The sequence below is a fragment of the Mastigoproctus giganteus genome, chromosome 3, assembly GCF_048544385.1.
Source record: "Mastigoproctus giganteus isolate SK-2022 chromosome 3, ASM4854438v1, whole genome shotgun sequence".
Classification (NCBI taxonomy): domain Eukaryota; kingdom Metazoa; phylum Arthropoda; class Arachnida; order Uropygi; family Thelyphonidae; genus Mastigoproctus; species Mastigoproctus giganteus.
The window spans coordinates 214,712,801-214,735,489 of NC_143577.1; the positions used below are offsets into that span (position 1 = coordinate 214,712,801).

Here is a 22,689-nt window from a genome sequence, read left to right on the forward strand (position 1 = left end):
GAGTTTGTGGTTAGTAAATGGATGGCCAGTTCCATCCATTCCTTTCCAGCAACTAGAAAGTTGCTGGAAAGGCCTTCATCCTGCAGGGGATTGAAAATGGCTGATGATGATCATGTCTAATTGCAATTCTAGGTACATATCCAAATGGCACTTATTTAAAAAACTGCAAAAAAAAAAAAAAAAAAAAAATTTGGAAATACAAAATGAAGTGCATAGATATGTACCTAGAATGATAGATATGTATATTATTTATCATAGTTGATTCTAGGTATATATCTATGCACTTCATTTTGTATTTCCAAATTTTTTTTTGCAGTTTTTTTAAATAAGTGCCATTTGGACACTAAAGACTGCACAGAACAGAACATTCAACATGAGTATATTCCTTGAATCCAGAGGAAGCACATGTCTCTCAACATACTGTATGTAAATGCTCAAATTTTAGGCATTCAAAGAGTGCTTGATAAGATTCTGTATACAGTAGAGTGTCAGTTAATCGTAATAATTGATGTCAGACCTTTTCTGGATAATTTTTCCTGTAATATTAATTAAAATAAAAGAAAAATTATAAACCACAGAAAGCAGAAACATCCATCCATGTATTTTTATGATTTTTATACAAAACAGGAAAATTAGAAAGATTTTTAAATGCCCTCGGTTTTTTGAAAAAGACTTACTGATAATGAGCACGGACAATCTGTGTCCCAGTGGCATTTCCACACATAGTAACTGTAACTCACTCTTTTCTCATCTTAAAACTTGGTGCAGGCATTTCTCTTTTAGTCGCTAGGGTTTTTCTCGGTAATGCTTTCCATAATAATTCTGTCTCGTGAACATTATAAATGTTTTATTTCTCATAATTTGCTATAACTGAAGCAAACTTACTTTTCAAAGGACACCGCTGCCAAATCGTCTGCAGAAAGTTTCTCACCTTGAATATCTAGTTCACGTATACTATGTCTCAGTGTAAAGTTTTTCAGCCAATCTGTGCTTGCCCTAAAATATTCATTTACCTCTTAATTTTCAATTAAAATACAATGCTTTTTCACGCAACACTGAAGCAGACACTGGTTCATCTAAACTAGCTGTTGCTATGTTAAAACTGTGCATTTTCGTTTTGTTCAAAAAAATTGAGAAAAATAATAAATCACAGTTTCGGGCCGATATTATTCTTACCGAATCTGGAGATAAACTAATCTGAAATTCTCTCACGGTTTCCAAGAAAACCCACTAGTCTCTGTGATATTTTTCTAAAACACATTTCTGAAGGTCACAACCATAAAACAATTAAAAACAATTTGCAGTTTTTGGTCGTACAATCTGTTATAAACAGGTAGTAAACTCGATCTTTGGCTAATTAGAATCAAAATTCAATTTGCAAATGTGATCACTATACACGGTGCTTACTGTACTACCATTATTAGAAGGAAGGGAAAAAAAGAAGAAAGATCGGCCTTTCAAATTATTCCGGATAACCGACATTCAAATGCAACAGATAGTGCATATCCTGCCTTAACAATTAGTGATTTGCTGAATTAAAGATAAGCATGATATTTCAAGAGAGTACATAGAAGCAAACCCTTTTAACAAGAATTCTCTTGGCATATGAATTTTGTTCACACATGCAATTTCTTCATTGTAACATGCAGATTGGCAACTATTTTGGTGAACCAAACAGCATTTTTTAATAAATTCTGGATTAGAAAGGAAAGTTTGCTAATTTGAAGGGGTCTAAGAGTTTTCTTTCTGTGCCTTCACTTACTGCACGTAAAGCAAAAAATAGCTATTTAGGAAATTGAAAAGGCAGTAAAAAAACCAGCTTAAATAAACTGGTATATTCAACAGAAAGCTTTACAATGTGCTGTGAACTGCAGGAGGCAGAAAAAGAGATTAACAGTAAACTTTATGAAATTACACCTCATGAAGTTTACCTCTAATCAGTGTTGTAGACCAATGGAATAAATTATTTCATAGGTAGTTGAGTCAGAGAATTTAGGAACGTTCAAAGTCCATTTAACTGAATGGGCTTTATTCAGTTCCTTCTCAAACTTTTCATTGTGAAAAGATTTCAAGGAGGAAATGACAGGTGATGAGAATAGTGATTGGGAAGTTTTCTTGTGATGAATGCATAATCTGGCCATATTAACTACTACAGTCCCTATTTCTGTGCCACTGTGTAAGATATCTCTACATGTAAATCAATGAACAATGTATATAAGTGAGAATTTTAGGGTTCAATTAATATTATAATTATAATAAATAACTTTAAGGATTATTATTAATTATAATAATTACAATAAATTACTCTGATGCATTAAATAGTAACATTTGACAGTAAAATTGTTAACACCCTACAGAAAGTCTTGATAAACTAAAGATTTGCTTAATTTAGTGATGACAAACTTGTGTGTCAAAAATAAGCTGAAACAAAAATAATTTTGTGTGCCACAAAATGGGGAAGGGGTAAAAAAATAATACTTTTTAAGTTTCTAACAGAATGTTGTTGCTTCATAATTTTGTGCACAATTATACTTAGGATTTCAGCATAAAATGTGGCTGGATATACCTTATATAAAACAAATGTTTTCAAACAAAACACTTTTCTTATAATATATATATTTTTTGAGTGGCCGCAGGCTAGAATATTTCCTAGGTGTGCCCCTTGAAATATGTATGTCAGTGGTTTGCCATTGCTGTTCCAAGTCATTATTATTTCAAATAACTGAAGTCATATCTCTTAAACCATATTATAGCTTTACATTAATTAGCATGAGTTAATTCAAACTAATAAAGTAAACTTTTTATCACCTCATCAGACCCTTCAAATAGCTCATTTGCAATAGCCTCTCTGTCATCAACAGGTTGCCTATTTGTGCTATCTCTTGTTTCTTCTGCGTCACTTTCTTCATCATCTTCAATACGTCTCAGACGTCGAAATTTCTTTTTCTATTGCAAATAGTTTAAAAAAAATAAATAAATACAAAATGTAACTAATATGATAAGAGAATGATAAAGATAATATGTAGTTGCTCATTATGAATTACAGTAAAAAACTTATATTGTTCAATATAATGTAACTCAATTATGAGATACAGTATATTGCAGCCAGGGCAGTATTTGGATCCCTTATTGCATCAAATGGGTTTGATGTAATAAGGGATGCAACAAATTCTAGAAAAAGACATTTCTAGAATTTGTTGTGAAATTCTATCATCAGGCCAGAGAAACAAGGAATTTGTATGTACAACTATAGGTTGATGCGTAAGAAACAAGCAGAAAGATTACTTCTGGTTGTTTCCATACTTCTGTTCACAACAATTTCTCATCTCTCGGGTCCGATAACAGGATTGAAAACCGAATCCAGAAATAGTTACTAAACTTTACACAGTTCAATTTGTTTTCTATACTTTATTCAGGAAATGAACTGAAATGTGTAAGAGAGTAAAGCATTTAAAAACTTTCAACTTTGAAAATAAATATAAGAAGATGTAAAATATGAAGCGATAGATTAAAACCTGCTTTCACAATTATAATATAAATGCAGTAATTAAGTAAAGAAACAGGATTATATTTCAACACATGTTACTGAAGTACGATAATAAATGCTTCTCTGTGTTATATTTTTGTCTTAGGGAAGCTTTCCCCCCCCTCCAATGACAGAAACACGCTTAGGCTTATACTCACTTAAGAAATAATGTAAAATATCCATGAATTGATCTAAAATTACTGATATTTAATCGAATAGCATCACCAAAAAGGCAAATCCATTATTCATTAAAAACTTGAAGCAAATGCTGTGACCACATTGATGAGAAGCTCATAGGAACCTCATCAAACTGATAGTAGGTACCCTCACTTAGCAAACTTGTGTGAATGATGAACACACTGAATCTAAATGAGCAACCAAGCAGTGTGTGAGGAATAAAAATTTTAGATTTCATATATATATCTTTCAATAAGGTTGAAAATGGAAACAATCAATATAAATAGCAGTCTATTTTTAACCTTTATTTTTTAACCCTTAATCATGTATGCAAGTACTTTTTTTTTTTTTTTTAGGATCATAAGCACACATTCAGAAGTAACACAATTTATAACTGAAAATATATTTATGTTGGACTTTATACGACAGATCTTCGCCTTAACGTTTCCATTTTCCAAAGTCGCCAGACTTGGGCATCTTCAACTTTCAAATTTCTCTCTCTCTCATAGCTAATATTGCACCCTCCTTCCATGATTTTCTAGGGCGTCCTCATCTCTTCCCCTGTGGTATCCACTCATAAAATTTTAGGCCAGCTCTCTTCACATGCAGAAGATGTCCTAACCATCCCAGCCTTCTATTTTCAATTCGCTCTAAAATATCTTCATTTGCATGCACACCTTCTAATTTGCTCATTTGTAACCCTTTCAAGCTTGGAAACTAGCACAACAAAGGTAGTCCACCTCTAGGGCCCTAAGCTTCTTTCTGTCACTCTCTTTCAGTGTCCACACCTCACATCCGTACCAAAGTACTGATTCCACTAATGACTGTCCAATATTTTTTTTTATTCTAAGGGAGATATATTTTCTCACCAGATAACATTGAAGACACAAAGAATCTTTCTACTCTGGTGAATTCATGAGCTAACTTCCTCTTTCCCCAGTCCTTCCTTAGTTATAATACTGCAAAGAAGAAGTAAACAGGTTTTAGATGTATAGATTGTGTGACTTCCAATTTGTCTACATGCTCTGCTGTGCTTAGAAATTCTGTTTTTGTGAAATTGATATTAATTGGTTATATGTAAGATGCAGTATTCTTAACAGGTATTCCAAATCATATGCTTCTTGTGCTATGATGACCTGATCATCAGCAAAATTGAGATTCTGTAAATATCTGTCATTAATTGGTTCCTCCCATTCCACAACAGCTTTTTTTCAATTCTTGCAAGGAGCATTCCAAGAAAACATTAAACAATAAAGGTGATAAGCTACAGCCTTTCCTCAGCCCCTTTGTTGGATCGATTAGGTTAGATTGAGACTTTCCAACTTTAATAAATGCCACGTTGTTTTCGTATAATTCCCTAATCAGTTCAACAAGTTCTGGATCAATTGACATCTGTTGTAGGGCTTTCCATAATTCCTTTCTTGGAAAAGAGTCATAAGCCTTTTCTAGATCGATGAAGGCAAAGTATCTTTATTTCTTGCTCTTCTTATCTCCACTAGTTGCTGCAGAATAAACAAATTGTCCACACATGAGCGACTGGACCTAAATCCACTTTGATCTTCGCTAATCTTATCTTTTACCTCCTCTCATTATTTTAAATGAAGCACCTTAGAGTACAATCTGGACATAGTGCAATTCACACTTAGGCCTCTAGTTCCCAGGATACGATGTATTTCCTTTTTTATAAATGGATGATATATAGCTAATTTTTCATTCCTTCAGTGTTTTTCTTGGCTTTACAATCAGATCGATTAAACTTGGTGGTCCATATTTAATAAGTTCAATTGTTATGTTCCCAGAGCCTGGAGATTTTTTTTTTTGTTCTTCTTTAACTTTGTGCCATCTAGTACTTGATGTTTTGTAATTTCTATCGTCCCTTTATCCACTGGTTTTGTTTGTTATTTGGTTTTTAGGAGCATTAGCAACTAAGGCCATATTGCTCCGAAGATATGCGGTGGTCATTCCCTAACCTTTCCGCATCCTCCGTATTTGGTGGTCACGGGCTTGAACCCCATTATCCACTGATAGAGTGGTAATTATGTTAAGATATTGAGGTCATCATGTCATTATTATAATGACATTCCCATGTTGGCATATCAATAAAGTTTTTATTTGATTTGTTTTCAGTGCTCTCAAGCTTCACCAGGCTTCGGATGACTGTGTTCCTCCTAATGAGCTGTCAATTTTTGCCATCTTTTCTCCCGTGCATTCTTCGATTCAGCAACTTTCCATTTAACTGCTCTATAACACCTTTTGAATTCTTCTCTATTTTCCTGATTTCTATTCATTAACCATTTGTTATAACCTAAAATTCAGTAATAAATAATTCAAAATTGCTCATGTTTTGATGTCATTTTTATTTACAATTTGTGAACACAACTGTAAATGATTATTTTTTTATATTAAAAACAGATATTTTTTATATATCCAAGATTTTTATATATCCTTAATGTCCAAGTTTGAGGACGATACGAAGGTTGGCAGGGTTGTCAAGGACACTACTGACACTATGCTACTACAACAGGATCTCGAAAGGCTGAGCAGATTGGCTGAGAGGGGGCAAATGAAGTTTAACATTGACAAATGTAAAGTACTACATATGGGAAACAGCAACCCCAGAGCAACATATCAACTCTGTGGTACTACACGGACAGTGGTAGACAATGAAAAGGACCTGGAAATAATTGTGCAGGCAGATATGAAGTTTTCTGAGCAGTGCAGACGGGCTGCAAGAGTAGCTCATGGTGTATTGTCGATGATATATGAGGCGCCTCCGTAGCCAGGTGGGAAGGAGCAGCAGTGTGTAGCACACCTGATTAGACCGGGGTTCGAGCCCATCACCACTAAATACGGAGGATGCGGAAAGGTCAGGGAATGACCACCGCATATCCCGGAGCAATATGGCCTTAGTTGCTAATGCTCCTAAAAACCAAATAACCAACCAACCGATGATATATAGGAATTTTTCTAGCAGGGATAAGGAGGTGATTATGCCCTTGTATAAGGCAATGGTCAGGCCACACCTAGAGTACTGTATACAGGCCTGGAGGCCTCATTTCAAGAAGGATGTAGAGATACTGGAACGAGTACAGAGAAGGGCGACAAGATTAGTGAATGGAACAAAGGGGTGCTCTTAGGAAGAAAGGCTTAAGTTTTGCAAATTACAGTGTCTGGAGACTAGGCACCAACGAGGTGTATAAAGCCTTGAATGGTTTGAGCATGCTCAATGCTGATGGGATTCTTCCTCTTGCTCAGAATAATCACCTGAGAGGGCATAAATTCAAATTGAGGAAAGACGGATGTAGGATAGACATGAGGAAATTTGCCTTTAGCCAGCGGGTGGTTGGTTGGTGGAACAGACTTCCATCCCTTGTTGTGGAGGTTGATAGCCTGAATAAGTTTAAGGCTCAGCTGGACAGGTATTTCGAACGAACAGAGGGGTGAAGTGGAAGGTTTTTTTTTTTTTTTTTTTTTTTGGCTGATGCTACATAAGCTTGCTTTCTTGCATCAAATGCCTCTACTAATGTTATATTTTGAAATAAAGCCATCTCTGCAGAACTTTAGACATATGCTTCATGTACATTTTTAACATTTCCCCTATTTATTATTAGTAGTGGCATACAATGCAAGAAAGAAAGTTTTAAAAGCATTAGGGGGAAAATTTTTTTTTTTTTTTTTAATTTTTAAATCTCCCACATCATCTGTCCATCCTCTCCAATAATTTATCTAAATCTTCCTGGAATTTATTCAAGCTGCTCACTTCCACAACACCAGATGAAAGTTTGATCCAACAATCAGCCACCCACAGGCTGAAGGCAAACTTTTGCATATCTATCCTGCAACGATCCTTTTTCTCAATTTGAATTCATGCCTCCCTCATGTATGTAGACTGAGTAAGATTACATCACATCATCAGGGAATGCAGTTAGCAGTGAACTAACTCAATCCATTAAAAGCCTTAAACACATCAATCAGATCACTTTGCAGGTACCATTCACAGAACTGAAACCTGCATTGCTAAGATACCAATCTTAGAGTTTATAAATAACTTTTGATTATTACTTAAGTTGGCTAGTCTGATAACCTATGCACAAATAATATTAATGGAAATTAATATATATTGTATATATTAATGGAGATAAATGATGTTAAAATTAAATTAATTTCTTTTATCGAATAATTCTATAGTATGAGAATGAGGTGGACTATTGAGCATAATGCTGAGATAAAAAAAAACTGGCATAATGATTATTGGTATTTTCTTTGTTTAAGATTAGTTCATTAGGGCATATGGATTTGGCTATATGTTCAAAATTTGCATTTAAGGTGAGAATAAATATCATTTATGTAATGAAAAGCTAAAAAAATATGATTTCAGTTGATAAAATTATATAATTCTTCATAGACTTCATGAAATACAGGCAGTTCTCGCTTTACGAGTTCCCGGGTTTTTTTCTCTTCCAAGTATCAAGTATCAACAAAATCGAAAATATAAACATTAATTGCAAAAAATGAATGTTAAACATTCATAAATACCACATTCCAAACCATGTGCATAGATATACAATACAGTGTACCCCGCTTTATGATATTAATCAGTTCCAGAGACATCATCGTATCATGAAAATATCGTAATGTGAAACCAATAACACATTGTTTTTTGGTTATTCGGTTCAAGATCTCGGAAGTTGAAATTTCTCTCTCTAAAATGTCATTTTTAAGGTTATGAGCATGACCTTAAGGCCATATAAAATGTCATGAGCTTGGTTTGTAAATTGTATTTGTTACCAATTCAAATCATTAAAATGCACTACCTTTCATCGTTTTCTTCTAGCTCATCTTGGGTACCATTCTGTTATTTTCTTAGTCCATCTGTCATCATGTCTTCGAGCTATGTGTCCTGCTCAAGACCATTTTAGTTCTTTAGTTTTGATAAGAATGTCCTTTACTTGAGTTTGCTGCCTAATCCATGTGTTTCTCTTCTTATCTAACAATCTCATTCCCAACATAATTCTTCCATTCTTCGCTGTGTAGTTCTCAGCTTCTCTTCCATTCTTTTGGTGAGTGCTCAAGTTTCACTTCCATAAGTCATGGTGGGGAGTATACATTGATTCATTATTTTACGTTTCAGACAAACTGGGATATTGCTCTTCAGTATGTGACTATATTTCCTGAATGCTATCCATCCAAAATTTATTCTTCTCTTGACTTCCAGCCATTTATCATTATTACAGCTAATAACTTGTCCCAGATAAGTATATGACTCCACCTTTTCAATTACTGCTCCTTCAATCATTATTTCCCTTTCTGTGGCATACTTGTTCATCATTACTTTTGTTTTAGCCATATTCATCTTTAGTCCAAAATCCTTACTAACTGTGCATAACTGATTAAGATTTTCCTCTAATTCTTTGGGATCGTGGCTTATAACCACGATGTGATCTGCAAATCGTAAATGGTTTAGGTACTCTCCGTTCACATTGATTCCTTTCTGCGACCAGTCTAATCTTCTGAAAGCTTCCTCAAGAGCAGCAGTAAACAGCTTCGGAGATATTGTGTCTCCTTGTCGAACTCCTTTCTCGATTTTAAATTTGCTACTGTCTTTCTCTAGTCTAATAAAGGAGGGAGCACTTTCATATATTTTCTTCAAAATCATAATATATGGGGTATCTATGCCTTGTCTTTCCAGTGACCGAAACATTGCCTTATGCTGTATGGAGTCAAATGCCTTTTCATAATCCACAAATGCCAGGCATAATGGTGTTTTATATTCATTTGCTTTCTCCATTAGCTGTGATATTACGTGAAGGTGATCCATAGTTGAGAATCCTGTCCTAAAGCCAGCTTGCTCTTTCGACTGATTCTCATCAAGTATTCTTTCAAATCTGTTAGTAATAACCCTTCCGAACAACTTGTACATGTGGGATAACAAGCTAATTGGTCTATAATTTCCAATTTCTGATTTATCTCCTTTCTTATGCAGCAAAACTATGATTGCATTATTCCACTGCTTAGGCGTCACACCTTTTCTAATGCACTTTGTGAAGAGCCTTGCCAGTTTTTGTGCTATGTCTCTTCCTCCCAATTTTAACAACTCTACAGTAACTTCATCTTCCCCCGGGGCTTTGCGATTCTTCATTTTCTTCAATGCATGTTCTACCTCATCAGGAAGAATTTCGGGTATGTTGTATGTGTTCCTACTTTGCAATCCATCTTCCCCACTGCTGGTATCATTCCCTTGCTCCTTGTATAATTCTCTATAGTAGTCTTCTGCTATTTGAATTATGCCTTCTCTGCTGTTTATAAGTACACCACCGCTCCCTTCAGTTTCAGTATCATTTGTCTTTCTGTATTACTGCTCATTTAAATCCTTTGTTTTCCCTTAATGCTTGTTCTACTTTTCTTGTGTTAAATCTTCTTATGTCCTCTCTGAGTCTCTTTCTAATGGCTTTGCATAACTCAGTATACTCAATTTTCTCCCTGACAGTGTTTTTCTTGCTCTTCATTTGTCGTCTTCGGTTCATCATGACAAGTGTTTCTTGACTAATTTTTTCTTCTTTGGATTTCTGTTTCCCTATAGGTTTCTTGGGCTTTATCACTTTCAGAAAGTTGTAATATTCCTCGTCGATATCTTGGTCCTGAGCAGTCTGCAGAAGCTCAAACTTGTTCTTAAGTTCCAGTACATACTGCTTTTTCTCCTCCTCTGTTATCTCAAAGACCTTTGTATTATTTACTCGAGTCAGTTTTTTCCTTTCCTTTCCTACATCTATATCAAGTGTACATCTTACCATTCTGTGATCACTTCCAACATTTACCTTATTCAGGACGGTAACATCATTCACAATATATCTTCTGTTAGTGAGGATGAAGTCGATTTCATTAGTTGTTAATCCATTTGGACTCTTCCATGTTCACTTTCTGTTCATCCTTTTCTTGAAAAAAGTGTTCATTACTGACAGTCCTTGAGATTCTGCAAATTCCACAAGTCTTCCACCTCTTTTATTTCTTTCACCAATTCCAAAATGTCCTACAGTTCCTCTTTCTGCGCTGTTTTGCCTTTTTCCAACCTTAGCATTTAAGTCCCCCATAATAATATTGTAGTGGGTTTTCTGCTCATCTAGAAGACTCTCAATTTCGGTGTACATTTCTTCAACCTCTTCATCATCATGGCACGATGTTGGTGCATAAATCATTATAATCTTTAGCTTGTACCTCTTAGAAATCTTGAGTATTAGTCTTGACACCCTTGGTGATGTACTTTTGAATTCCAAAATGTTGTTTTTAAAACTTTTATGGACCAGAAACCCAACTCCGCCTTCCCTCCTTTCACTGTTTCCATTGGTGTACAGCAGATTTCCACTTGATAAACTTATAAGTGATTCGTTTCTTCTTCTTCTTTCAGCCAAACCGATGATATTCCAATTCACATTTTCTAATTCCTTTTCCAGCTCTAATATCTTGTCTTCACCGATGAGTGATCGTACGTTATAACAGGCCAAGTTCAGTTTCCGTGCATGGCAGCCTGATCGTACCCAGAGATTCTTACCACCCCCTGCTTCCACTCTGATCCTCTCGCTGCCGTAAGAGGGAGAGTGAAAGCTGCTGGGGATTGAGGGGCATTTGTATTGTTGTGCTCTCATGTGCTGGAGGGTTTGGTCTTTTCCTCTTCACGCTGACCAGGCGTCTTGAAGAGAACCACTCTACACGTTCGTTGCCGCCTAAGTGACATAACAGGGCTTACCATTGAGAAGGTGTGCATGAGTGGATTTTAGGGAGGCAGGCCAACCGGACTTCTCCTAAATCTTCTGTAATAGAGAGATATTGGATCCATCAGTGTTTAAGGTGAGTGTCTGATAACACACAGGATACTGTTACAGTTCCTATGCAAAGGAAGCACGTTGTTGTGCTTATTAAGATGACCAAGGTATTTTATTGTAAGAGCTATGCAAAAACTGAGTATTACAAAATTCATTGCTATGCAAGATTATATTGTCTACTCTAAAAAGGCAAATATCCTGGATAATATGTTTGAGTTGGAAATTACTAAATACATATCTATAGGTGAAGGTAGAAAATGCTTTAAGCACTGATTTTTTAACGCTGAATAAAAATTGGCTGATTTTTCGTACATCAAAGGTAATGGTGTCCCAAAAGTCTAAAATATCATTGAAATTATGCCAAATATGTCTGTGTCTTGAAATTTGCGGAATATGATTAACGTTAATGATTGAGGCATAATATTTGTATTTATTTATGAGTGACCATTTATTTATTTATTTATGTGTGACTGATGTATAAATTGCAGGTATACATCAATCACTGACATTAAATTTGACACATTTCCACTAATGAACTAATTTTACATTAAAAAAAAAAAAAAATCAAACTAAACTAATGCAGCAGTAGACTTTAAATTATATTTCAATACAAAAATTATCATATACATCAGCAAGCCAGACATATAATCAACACATTCCTAAAATAAGCAGATGTTTCTTACCCGATGTACTTTTCTACCAAGATTTTCTTCAAGTAAATCATAATCTTCATCTTCTAAATTATCATCAAAATTATCTAAAAAAAAAAAAAATTCATTAAGTTTCCTTTTGATATAATTCAAGCATAGCAATAACATAAAGAAGATATATGCATAACATACATGTGATTAGAGTGATGGTATCACTCTAATATCATCCTCTCTCATTGTATCAGGACTGCCACCATTTGTAAGGATTCAAATCTATCTCTATCTTAAATTTTATCTTAAGTTCATTTCCCTTTCTGAAATCTTTTCCCCTTATCTTATTTGCAATATCACTTCCATACAGCTCCTAACATTTCAATTTTTAAAAAATTTTAAACAGATTTCTTACAAAATTTCCATACCATTTTGTTCGACTATATCTTAATTTCAGCATATCAACACTTCTCATATTTAAGTTTGTACAATGCATGTTCCGTTTTTTTTTTTTTTTTTCCTCATTTATTATAATTCCTTATTTTAAATATGTGATTCATACTCTCATATCGCAGTTCAAGTCCTTCCTATTTCTTACTATTACTATTCAAGAACCTTACTGTTTCTGCTACATTTCCTTTTTACTTTTCTGTATTTTTCCTCTTATTTCTTGTGAGCCAAGAAATGGCTCACAAGAAGTTTTATTGCACGTTTAGTTTTACAAACGAATATAAAGAGACTATTTTCTTCCTATATTAACTTTTTTTTGCTTTCACAAAGCTTTCAGTACTTTTCCTTGCTGCTTTGTCCATTAATTACGTTCTTATCCATGCTGAGTTGTATTTATCACAAATTTAAACTTTTTTTTTTTCGCTAGCAGCCACTAGTCCATATTAAGCTACTTCCAGTTTTACTTTCTTTTTTTGCACCTTTTATATACATTCACTGGCTGGCCACTTCGTTAGGACCATATGTGTCAGAATACAGATATTGTCACAATGTGATGTGCAGCCAACAAGTGTTGAAAAGTGAAACTATTCGTGCAATAAAACTTCTTTAATAAATGTGATATGAACAGAGAGCTGACCATTCCAGGGCATGTACCTGGCTTTGTTTATGTTCCTCAAACTACACACCTTTAGTACGGTATAGTTATCTTGAAAGTATCCTTTGTGCATAGGGGTAAACTGTAACACTACCAAGCGTACCTGATCTGCAACAACATTCATCACTTCCCCCTCCCATGGGAGCACACTGGGACCAGGGCATGCAACACACAAACATTCCCCACAGTATCACACTTCCTCAAGTAGTCTGTACTTTTGGTATGCTTGTTTCCAACTGGTGTAGTAGTAGTAGTGGCATGTGATGCAAGAAAGCAAATGTATGAGCTTATGCAGCATCAGATTAAAAAAAAAAAAAAAAAATCCCATCATTCCCTCCAAATGCCTGTCCAGTTCCTCCTTAAATTTATTCAACCTATCAACTTCCACAACGACAGATGGAAGTTTGTTCCAGCAATTAACCACCAGCTGGCTAAAGGCAAGTTTCCGCACATCTATTCTACATCTGTCTTTTCTTAATTTGAATTTATGCCCCCTTAGGTTCGTAATCTGAACAAGTGGAAGGATCCCATCAGAATTCAGCGTGCTCAACCCATTCAAGGCCTTATATACCTCAATCAGATCACCGCGCAGGTGCCTAGTCTCCAGCCACTGCAATTTGCAGAACTTAAGCCTCTCTTGGTAAGAGGATCCCTTCATTCCCCTCACCAATCTTGTTGCCCTTCTCTGTACATGCTCAAGTAAATCTACATCCTTCCTAAAATGAGGCCTCCAGACCTGTAGGCAGTATTCAAGGCGTGGCCTGACCATTGCCTTATACAGAGGGATAATCACCTCCTTTTCCCTGCTAGCAAAATTCCTATATATCACTGACAAAACCCCATGACCTGCCCTGGCAGCCTGTCTGCATTGCTCAGAGAACTTCATATCTGACTGCACAATTACTCTCAGGTCTTTTTCATTTTCTACCACCTTAAGTGTAGTACCACACAGTTGGTACGTTTCTCTGGGGTTACTTCTACCCATATGCAGTACTTTGCATTTGTCAAGGTTAAACTTCAGTTGCCACTTCTTAGCCCATCTGCCCAAATTATCTAGATCCTGTTGCAGTAGCACACTGCCATTACTGTCAATAACAACCCCTGCCAACCTTTGTATCATCTGCAAACTTCGACATTAAGCCTGATATACCTTCATCAATATCATTGATAAATATACAAAACAACAGTGGACCTAACACCGAACCCTGTGGGACTCCACTAATAACATTAGTCCAAGAAGAGCACCACCCATTGATTACCACCCTCTATCTTCTCGCACTTAACCATCCTTTTATCCATTGTAGCAACTTACCCTTAATACCATTCTGCTCCAATTTGTACAATAGTCTTCCATGCGCAACAGTGTCAAAAGCTTTCCTGAAATCCAAATATATGATATCAAAATTATTTTTTGCATCCAGTTCCTTTGTAACCACATCATAATATCCTATCAAATTTGTCAGACAAGACTTTCCCTTAACAAACCCATGCTGTGTCTGAATTATTGCTGCAGTTTTGTCTAGATGATCCTGCAATGCATCTTTAACCAGCGACTCCATTATTTTACCTGGAACAGAAGTTAAACTAACTGGTCTAAGACCAGGAGCTTCGACAAAGATCTACTTCTGTTGTGCATTCTTTAAGGTTGTTTTGAATAGTGCAGTAATGTTCCTGCATTATATTCAAAAAATTAATTGCTCCTGATGTAACAGTTAATCATTGCATCAAAGCAGAAATGTCACAATCACCACCATTTAGTAGTGAATGTACTTGATAATCTACTCCAGACATCAAACAACTCAATAAATACCTTAAACATTTCAATGTAGTCGTGTTTTATTCATGGATAAATAAAACTTTATTTTTCTGGCACCTTTCCATCCAAATAGTTCAATGACACTATATAATAGTAAAATATGCTGACCGGGCTAGGCGGGTAGGTAAAGTGCCTGCCTAGCAATCCAAAGGTCGCGGGTTCGTTTCCCGCCTCGGGCTGGATATCACGATGGTGCTGAACCAACCGGTTGGTTGGATATCCCGGCAACGATACACGAAGGAAGCAAGAAAAAACTGGTTCCTTCGTGTATTGATCACATCATATGAAATATATATAGTAAAATATAATATTTTACTATATAAAATATAAAATATAATATTATTATATTATTTTACAATTTATATCCTGTTTTCCATCACATAATCCCCTAAATTACGCATATATTAGAAGTTAATTTTTAGTCCTTAAAATACACTGAAAATAATGAGAACTAAGGAAAGTAATGGTCAGATCTGCATTAGCATGTGTTTTTTTTTTAATAATAAAACTTTTTATAATAATTAAATCCATTAAAAGAAATATACAGGGAACACTTAAAACACAAATTAAAGCTGGTAATAGGTAAAGCAAGGTGCCATTCTGCTCCTGTTAACCTAACCATACATATGTCAAAATAAATAAAATACAATTATAAGTATAAAATAAAGAAAGGGAAAGAAAGAAAAAAAAAAAGACTAAAGCAGTGGTTCCTTTGGACCCTTTCAAAAATCAAAAAAGTTTGCAGATCCCTATATACAGGCAGTTCTCACTTTACGAGTTTTTTTTCGCAAGTATCAACAAAATCGAAAATATGAACATTAATTGCAAAAAATGAATGTTAAACATTCATAAATACCACATTTCAAACCACACGGGTAGCTATACTATACAGTGTATTCCGCTTTACGATATTAATCTATTACCATCGATAATTAATCCATTATGCTTTATAATAGCAATCCAACCACAAAACAATTTGCACTTTCTGGTTTATTGGGCGTTTCTGTTACTGTAAGCAATTATAAATGGACAGTAAATTCAATGTTATTGCATTTATGAAAATACCGATAGCTGGAATTGTGTGGGTTTGACGTTATTATGGTGAAATGTGTTAGCCCTTTACTGAAATCTTCAATCGTATAAAAGGCATAAATAAATTTTCAGAATCTTCTCATTTCTTTTTTTTTTTAAAGCTTCGTAAACTTGTTACTCCACGCAAATCGTGTTAGTTGCAATTTGTGCGTTCCATTAAAAAATGCTTATGCATGCTAATGAAATTAATAAAGAAAAGAGAAGATTATCTAGGAAATAAATGGCTCTTGAAGCATTTGTGAAGGTGACTCCTTGGATAAAAAAAAAAACCGAGTGCCAAGCCAATAATGGGTGATCAACGAGTGTGCGTTTAGTCGATTATGAAGAATAAACGTTCTTTAACATTTGTAAGTCATAAATAATTTCTATATTATTATAATTTGCTTGATTTTACAGGCTATGTTTTCATTTCTTTGGATAAATCAATCATTGTTTAAACATAAACTAATTAGCTAACTAATTTCGTTGTTGATAACGTAACCCCTATTTTTAACATTATGTCTATGTGAAATAAATTACTGCTTTACGAGTGCGCGCTAGGAACGAATTAACTCGTAAAGTCGAGAACTACCTGTATATGTATTAATTAGGGCTTTCTGAAAAGAAAATTCGATGCTTTATATTTAAAACAACTCAACTTTATTCTTATTTTTACATAAATATATAATAATAACTTTATTTATCAACAATTTGTTATACATAGAATGAATAATCACAAAATGGCACCTTGCCATACTTATTATTACCACTAGTAAATTGCTCTATTTATTTCGTGGTTAAAAGAATTTTTTAGTAGCTTTAGTGACATAACCATTTTCCCCTCATAATAAATGTTTTTATAATGATTTAATGTGAAGATTAGTGAAGTTTTCATTTCTCTTTGCCATTCCATCTTTTAATGACTAAAAACTGTACATAAGATTTAAAAAGTCTGGAGTATATTGCAAATGCATTCTGCAAAAATTCACATGTAAAAGGCATAATAAACAGAAAGACAATAAATTCCAAAAGCAAAAGAAATACATCAGAGGAAATTACTTTTATACAATCTACTCATATAACATTGCACCACATTAAATAGTAAGAAATAATATTTGGAATCACTTATGAAAAGAGACTAGGTCGATCCTAAAATTAACCCAGTACAGAAAGGGACCTGGATATTCTAAATACGACTCAGGGATACTAAGGATTTTCCTGCAACAGGAAATTCAAGGAAACATGAAGTGTTTCCTTGAATCCACTGATACCGGCAATAACTCATAGAAAGATTTAACCAAAGATAAAAATAAAACTTTTCTGAGGATGTTTACTAAAAAAAACTATGGATTATTATTATTTTTGATCCATTTAATTTAATATTACATATTTTCATAAACTGTGCATTCTACCAGTCCCATCTATGATTAATTTTACATTACAGGATGCCAGTGTGGGTAGTGATCATTAAAGAAGTTCTGTCCATACTTTCTTTTTATCTTCGGCCTTCACCTGGGCAAGTACTTCATTTGTTAGTGGTCTGCATAGCACAGGACATAGCCTTCTACACAGCCTTCCAGTCCCAGCCCTTTGGCAGGTTTAGAGCAACTTGTATTAGGGAATTATGCTGTGTTGCTTAAGCTCTATTACTAAAAGACTTGGCTACTCTTCATGAAAACCCGCTAATTGAAAAGCTGCAGTATTCATTAAGTATACGTACTAACTACTGTATCCACAAGATTTTTGTGGATACAGTAGTTAGTATGTATGTCACAACACAGAAAGACAACCAGTTTCTGAGAGAGCTATTGATGAGACTGCTGTTTGTGATGACATGCAATCTGCATTTATCTTTCAATTGCAGAGCAGTTCCTACTCAAATGAACCTTTCATAGGCACTGTCCACAAGGTCCTGTGAAGCTTGCTGACTCCATAGCAACTAACTCCAAGTTATCTTGGAGTTAGCTGCTATGGAGTCGGCAAGCTTCACAGGACCTTCCATCACAGTCCCCATATAATACTGCTACATAACCATCTTACATGAAGAGGAACAGCATAACAAGGCAAGTGGGATGGGGATATCATTCCATCCCCCTCATGGATCTATAAAATGACACAGTTCAATAATAAAATGATTGGCATAATTAAAAAAATTATATATACATTACCATGTCTTCTCTTTTTTCTCTTGCCAGACATATCATCTTCATCAGAATCATCTTTCTCACCATCGTCCCCATCTTCTTCTTCTTCTCCTTCCTCTTCTTCATCATCGTTAATAAGGTCCTTCATTTCTTCTCGTAATGTTTCTTCATCTGATGAATTATATTTGTAAATGAATTTCAGTTTTATTAACAAAAAAAAAAAAAAAAAAAAAAAAAAAGAGTGCAGATATGCATTGCCATAGAAAAAAAGACTCAATAAATATCTCTAAATTAGAGTAATCAATTTTGCAAATATATTTAAACCATATCAGAATATACAGCAAGCACTCAAATTTATACAGTAATGCATTGATTATGGTTTTCTTGATGCATATTCAGTATCATAAAATGCACTTGCATTTTATGATACTGAATATGCACAGATCCAAAATCTGTGAAATGATTTGAGTGAAATTGGGACACGTACCAATTCTAACAAATCTGACAGTTTATACTTCACTATTTCTTTATTTCTCTTTTAAAAAAATTTACCAGTTGTAATAATGATATACTATGTTCTGTACAATAAATATATATATATAAAAAAAAAAATTTCTGCTCCTTCAACAAGAAAATGAAAACAATACTATATTAAGTAAGATGAATTTTACAACAAAAAAATAAATAAATCTAACTGTACTTTGTTCTAAGGTGCTGCATATACATATGTTAAATATTCACCCTACTTCTAAAAGTCAATTTATAATAAGAAAGATTAAAATAATCACAAGTAACTTTTCTAAATATATAATAAAATAAATCTGATCTGAACTGAATTCTAAAACAAAAAAGAAATTTTCTTTTTTATTAAGGGAATGGAATGAGTTTCTATGATGGAGGAAAGAGGGGGCTAACCAAAGATTTTCAGAAACATTTCAAGACGCAGAACTGCATTCAGTAACAAGGTGGATTTTAGATGTGTACGGAATCCGGTGTACAGTAAAATCCGGTGTATAACAAATCATGTACAGTAAAATCCGGTGTATAACAAAAAATAACCAAATATTTTACGACATAATTCTTAAAAGTGTATCAATATACTGTGCACATCATGTAAGTAGTCATAATAAATATATATTTATAAATTATTTTAAAATGTTAGAAAATTTATTCATGCCACTTATTTCTGATTTATTTTCCATATTTTACTGTATTTCTGAGTTGAATTAGAGTATTTTTCATTGTTGAAAAGGTCACATTTCTTTATAACTAGGACTGACTGTATATGAAAAGCATTGGAAGAAGAGTAATAAATATTTTATTACTATTCTGGTTAAGTTCTTAACCATTCAGTTAAATTCTTAACTAAATGGTTAAGTTTAGAGAACAGAACTACAGATTTTTATTAAGTGTTCTACAAGGTTTTAATCTTAATAATTAATTGATAAGGAAATAGCTACATTTACTTTTTACATCTATATTAGAAAACAAAAAAAATAAATAAATAATTCAATTAATTTAAGGGGGAAAAAAATTAAGTGTAACACTGCATACATTATCTAATTTGTTACTACAAAAGAATCATCCTCTGAAATGTAAGAACTGGTGAATCTGTTATTTTTTTTTTTTTATTTTTTTTTTTTTTTTTAAGGAGCATTAGCAACTAAGGCCATATTGCTCCGGGGTTATGCAGTGGTCATTCCCTGACCTTTCCGCATTCTCCGTATTTGGTGGTCACGGGCTCGAACACCGGTCTAATCAAGAAGTGTGTGCTACACACTGCTGCTCCTGCCCACCTGGCTACGGAGGCGTATTTGTGAATCTGATCCACTGTGTGAGTTTTGATAAACTTCCAGAAGCTTTAACTAATTTGCATGAACGCCTCCAAGGTATTTTGCTCAATGACTTGAATGTGCATCAGGTTGGTTAATATGTGGTGCCTCAGATGCTTACCAATAATCAACACAATGAGCAGGTGACAATTTATAGTGATTTCATAACATCTGATAACAATACATTGTTCCTACAATCCACTGCTAGACAAGTCTTGTTTTCTACGATCTACAAACAAAGCGCGAATCATCAACCTTTTAAATATAACTCAACATATTAAATGTAACTCAACGTAGTTTAGTTACATTTAATATGTGAATCCAAAAACGTTTCCACTATAATGCATACAAACCTATATCCTTGCTGCCTCTGTTCATTTCATACCATGAAGTAAGGAAATGCTTTTTCATAACGAGTGTCTCTATTACGGACAATATATAGAGTTTCTTTTTTCCTCTATTTGCAATTTATCAGTCCTTAAGAAATGCTCTTAACTTTACAGGCAGTAACCAAACAGCTGTAAAGCCTGATATGCCACATTTAGAAAGCTTAATAATATCAAACTTTTTTAAAGGTAATGATCTTGCACAGGTTTTTCAGTACCGATATGTTAAAATTACTATTACTATTACACTTTCTGAACCCATGACTGCAATTAATCACTCTAAAATTAAAGCATCAAAAAATCAGCCTGGAACAGCTTTCTTCAGCCAAATCAGTGAAATCAACACTGTCAAGCATAAGTAGAAGACACAACAAAAATGTGCATGGGTACAACTTTACATTTTTGGAATTGAGCCAAATGACGTTACAGTAAAATTTCGTTAATACAAACTCATTTTATACAAAGTACTCATTTATATGAAGCACATACTAAAGGATAGGCTTTTCTATGTAAATATATTCGTTTATTACAAAATTCAGTTAATAGGTATAACAAGGTTCTTTTTCACCCCACGACAAATAAATATTGCCATTTTGTATGTTTAATACAAATCTTGACACAGTTGTCCGATTATTGTCTCTGGCCACCAATTTATTAAAAAGTTAATGATTTGTATGTCTCCTTTTATATTAAGATTGTAATTCTTGTTACTGTGATACAAAAATATTGTAGCTTATATCAAAATATATAATGCACAATATTTTCATTCTGCTAATAGCTTTTTTCTTAGTTTATCTTACAAATAAAATAAAATCTTTAAAAAATATGTTATTCCTATTACTGTATTGTTAGACAAGGCTTTTGTTTTTATTATTTTTATTCTTTTATTTTATTAATTTAAATTCATTTATTTTTGATATTATTATTCTTAGATATACAGTATGTACAAAAAAAAAAAAAAAAAAGGCAAAATTTTGACACTTTTGGGGGACCTCGTTATTACAAAACATGAAAATTTAGGTCCCTTGAATTTTGTATTAACAAGATTCGACTGTAACATGAATTTACAGTGATATGAAAATTATAATAGAAGTATTAAATATGAAGACATAAACCATGGGGTCTGGGGAGAATATACTAATCATAAAAAATTTCATTACGGTGATTTAACATTTTTGAATACATTCACACCTTACAACATTCTAAAACTATGCAAAAGTTTACAAATTCATGCATTATCATTACCGTATGGTCCTATGAAGTTCCAAGGACAATCAGTAAGAGCATCAGTTAGGCAGCATTTAAATAAAAATTATCCAGTTAAGACATTTTAGATCAGTGTTCTCTTAAACACAATACAATACACAATGGTATAAACTTTTTAAAAGAACTCTTTCAAAAATTAGAATTAAACTTATCCAACATTCACTTTTCACTAAAATTAACATATTTGCTGAATTTCAGTTTCAAGACAGCAAATATTTAAAAATACCCAATACAAACCATGACAAGTTTGTAAAATAACATATAATGGCTCATTTAATAGCATAATTAAGAAAATTTACTTCCATTTTTATCAATTATCAAACAAAGGTATTATAAAATTAAAATCTTATATAACATCACACCATATGAAAAAAAGTATTCAGTCACACCTCCAAGAATTTTATGAATCACTCTAGAAGTCCTCTGCTCACATATAACAGTATAAATCTTGTGGGTCTACCTGTACACCAGCAGTGCAATGTCAATAAGGGTTGTGGATCAGAACTCGTTGACTTTCAATATGGTATATGGTGGTTGCTTGCCACACCAGCAAACATTTTTTGAACAGAACTGCAACTTGTCCCCGAAGCTCCCAAATGTGACATCCACCATGGTGGATGACATTCAAAGGTGGAAGTCTGTAGATAACACCTCAATGGATAATAAAAAATAAATAAATAAAAAAAGAAAACGGACTGCATCATAAATATACAGAATACATTAAGAAAATCAAAGAAACATCACATAGCAGGTCTAAGAGGCTACAGGAATAACCAGAGAGAACAGTATGGCCTTAGGTTCAATGGCAGGAAAGTTATATAATCCCAAAAATACAGTCACTAATGAAAAACAATCTGGAGAGGAGTTATAGTAGAAATAGATTCCAAAACAGTGCCAAAAACAATGAA

The 22,689-nt window shown here is 33.8% G+C and overlaps 1 protein-coding gene across 1 annotated transcript in view; it reads right to left on the reverse strand.

The window, feature by feature from the left end:
* Window positions 1-22,689, reverse strand: part of Spt6 (transcription elongation factor Spt6) — a 301,836-nt gene that overhangs the window by 213,671 nt on the left and 65,476 nt on the right. The window contains exons 3-5 of the mRNA XM_090369617.1: window positions 18,322-18,468; window positions 12,204-12,277; window positions 2,809-2,946 (exon numbers count right to left, since the gene is read on the reverse strand). Coding sequence (XP_090225743.1) covers window positions 2,809-2,946; window positions 12,204-12,277; window positions 18,322-18,468 — 359 coding nt within the window. The remainder of the gene's footprint in view (window positions 1-2,808; window positions 2,947-12,203; window positions 12,278-18,321; window positions 18,469-22,689) is intronic.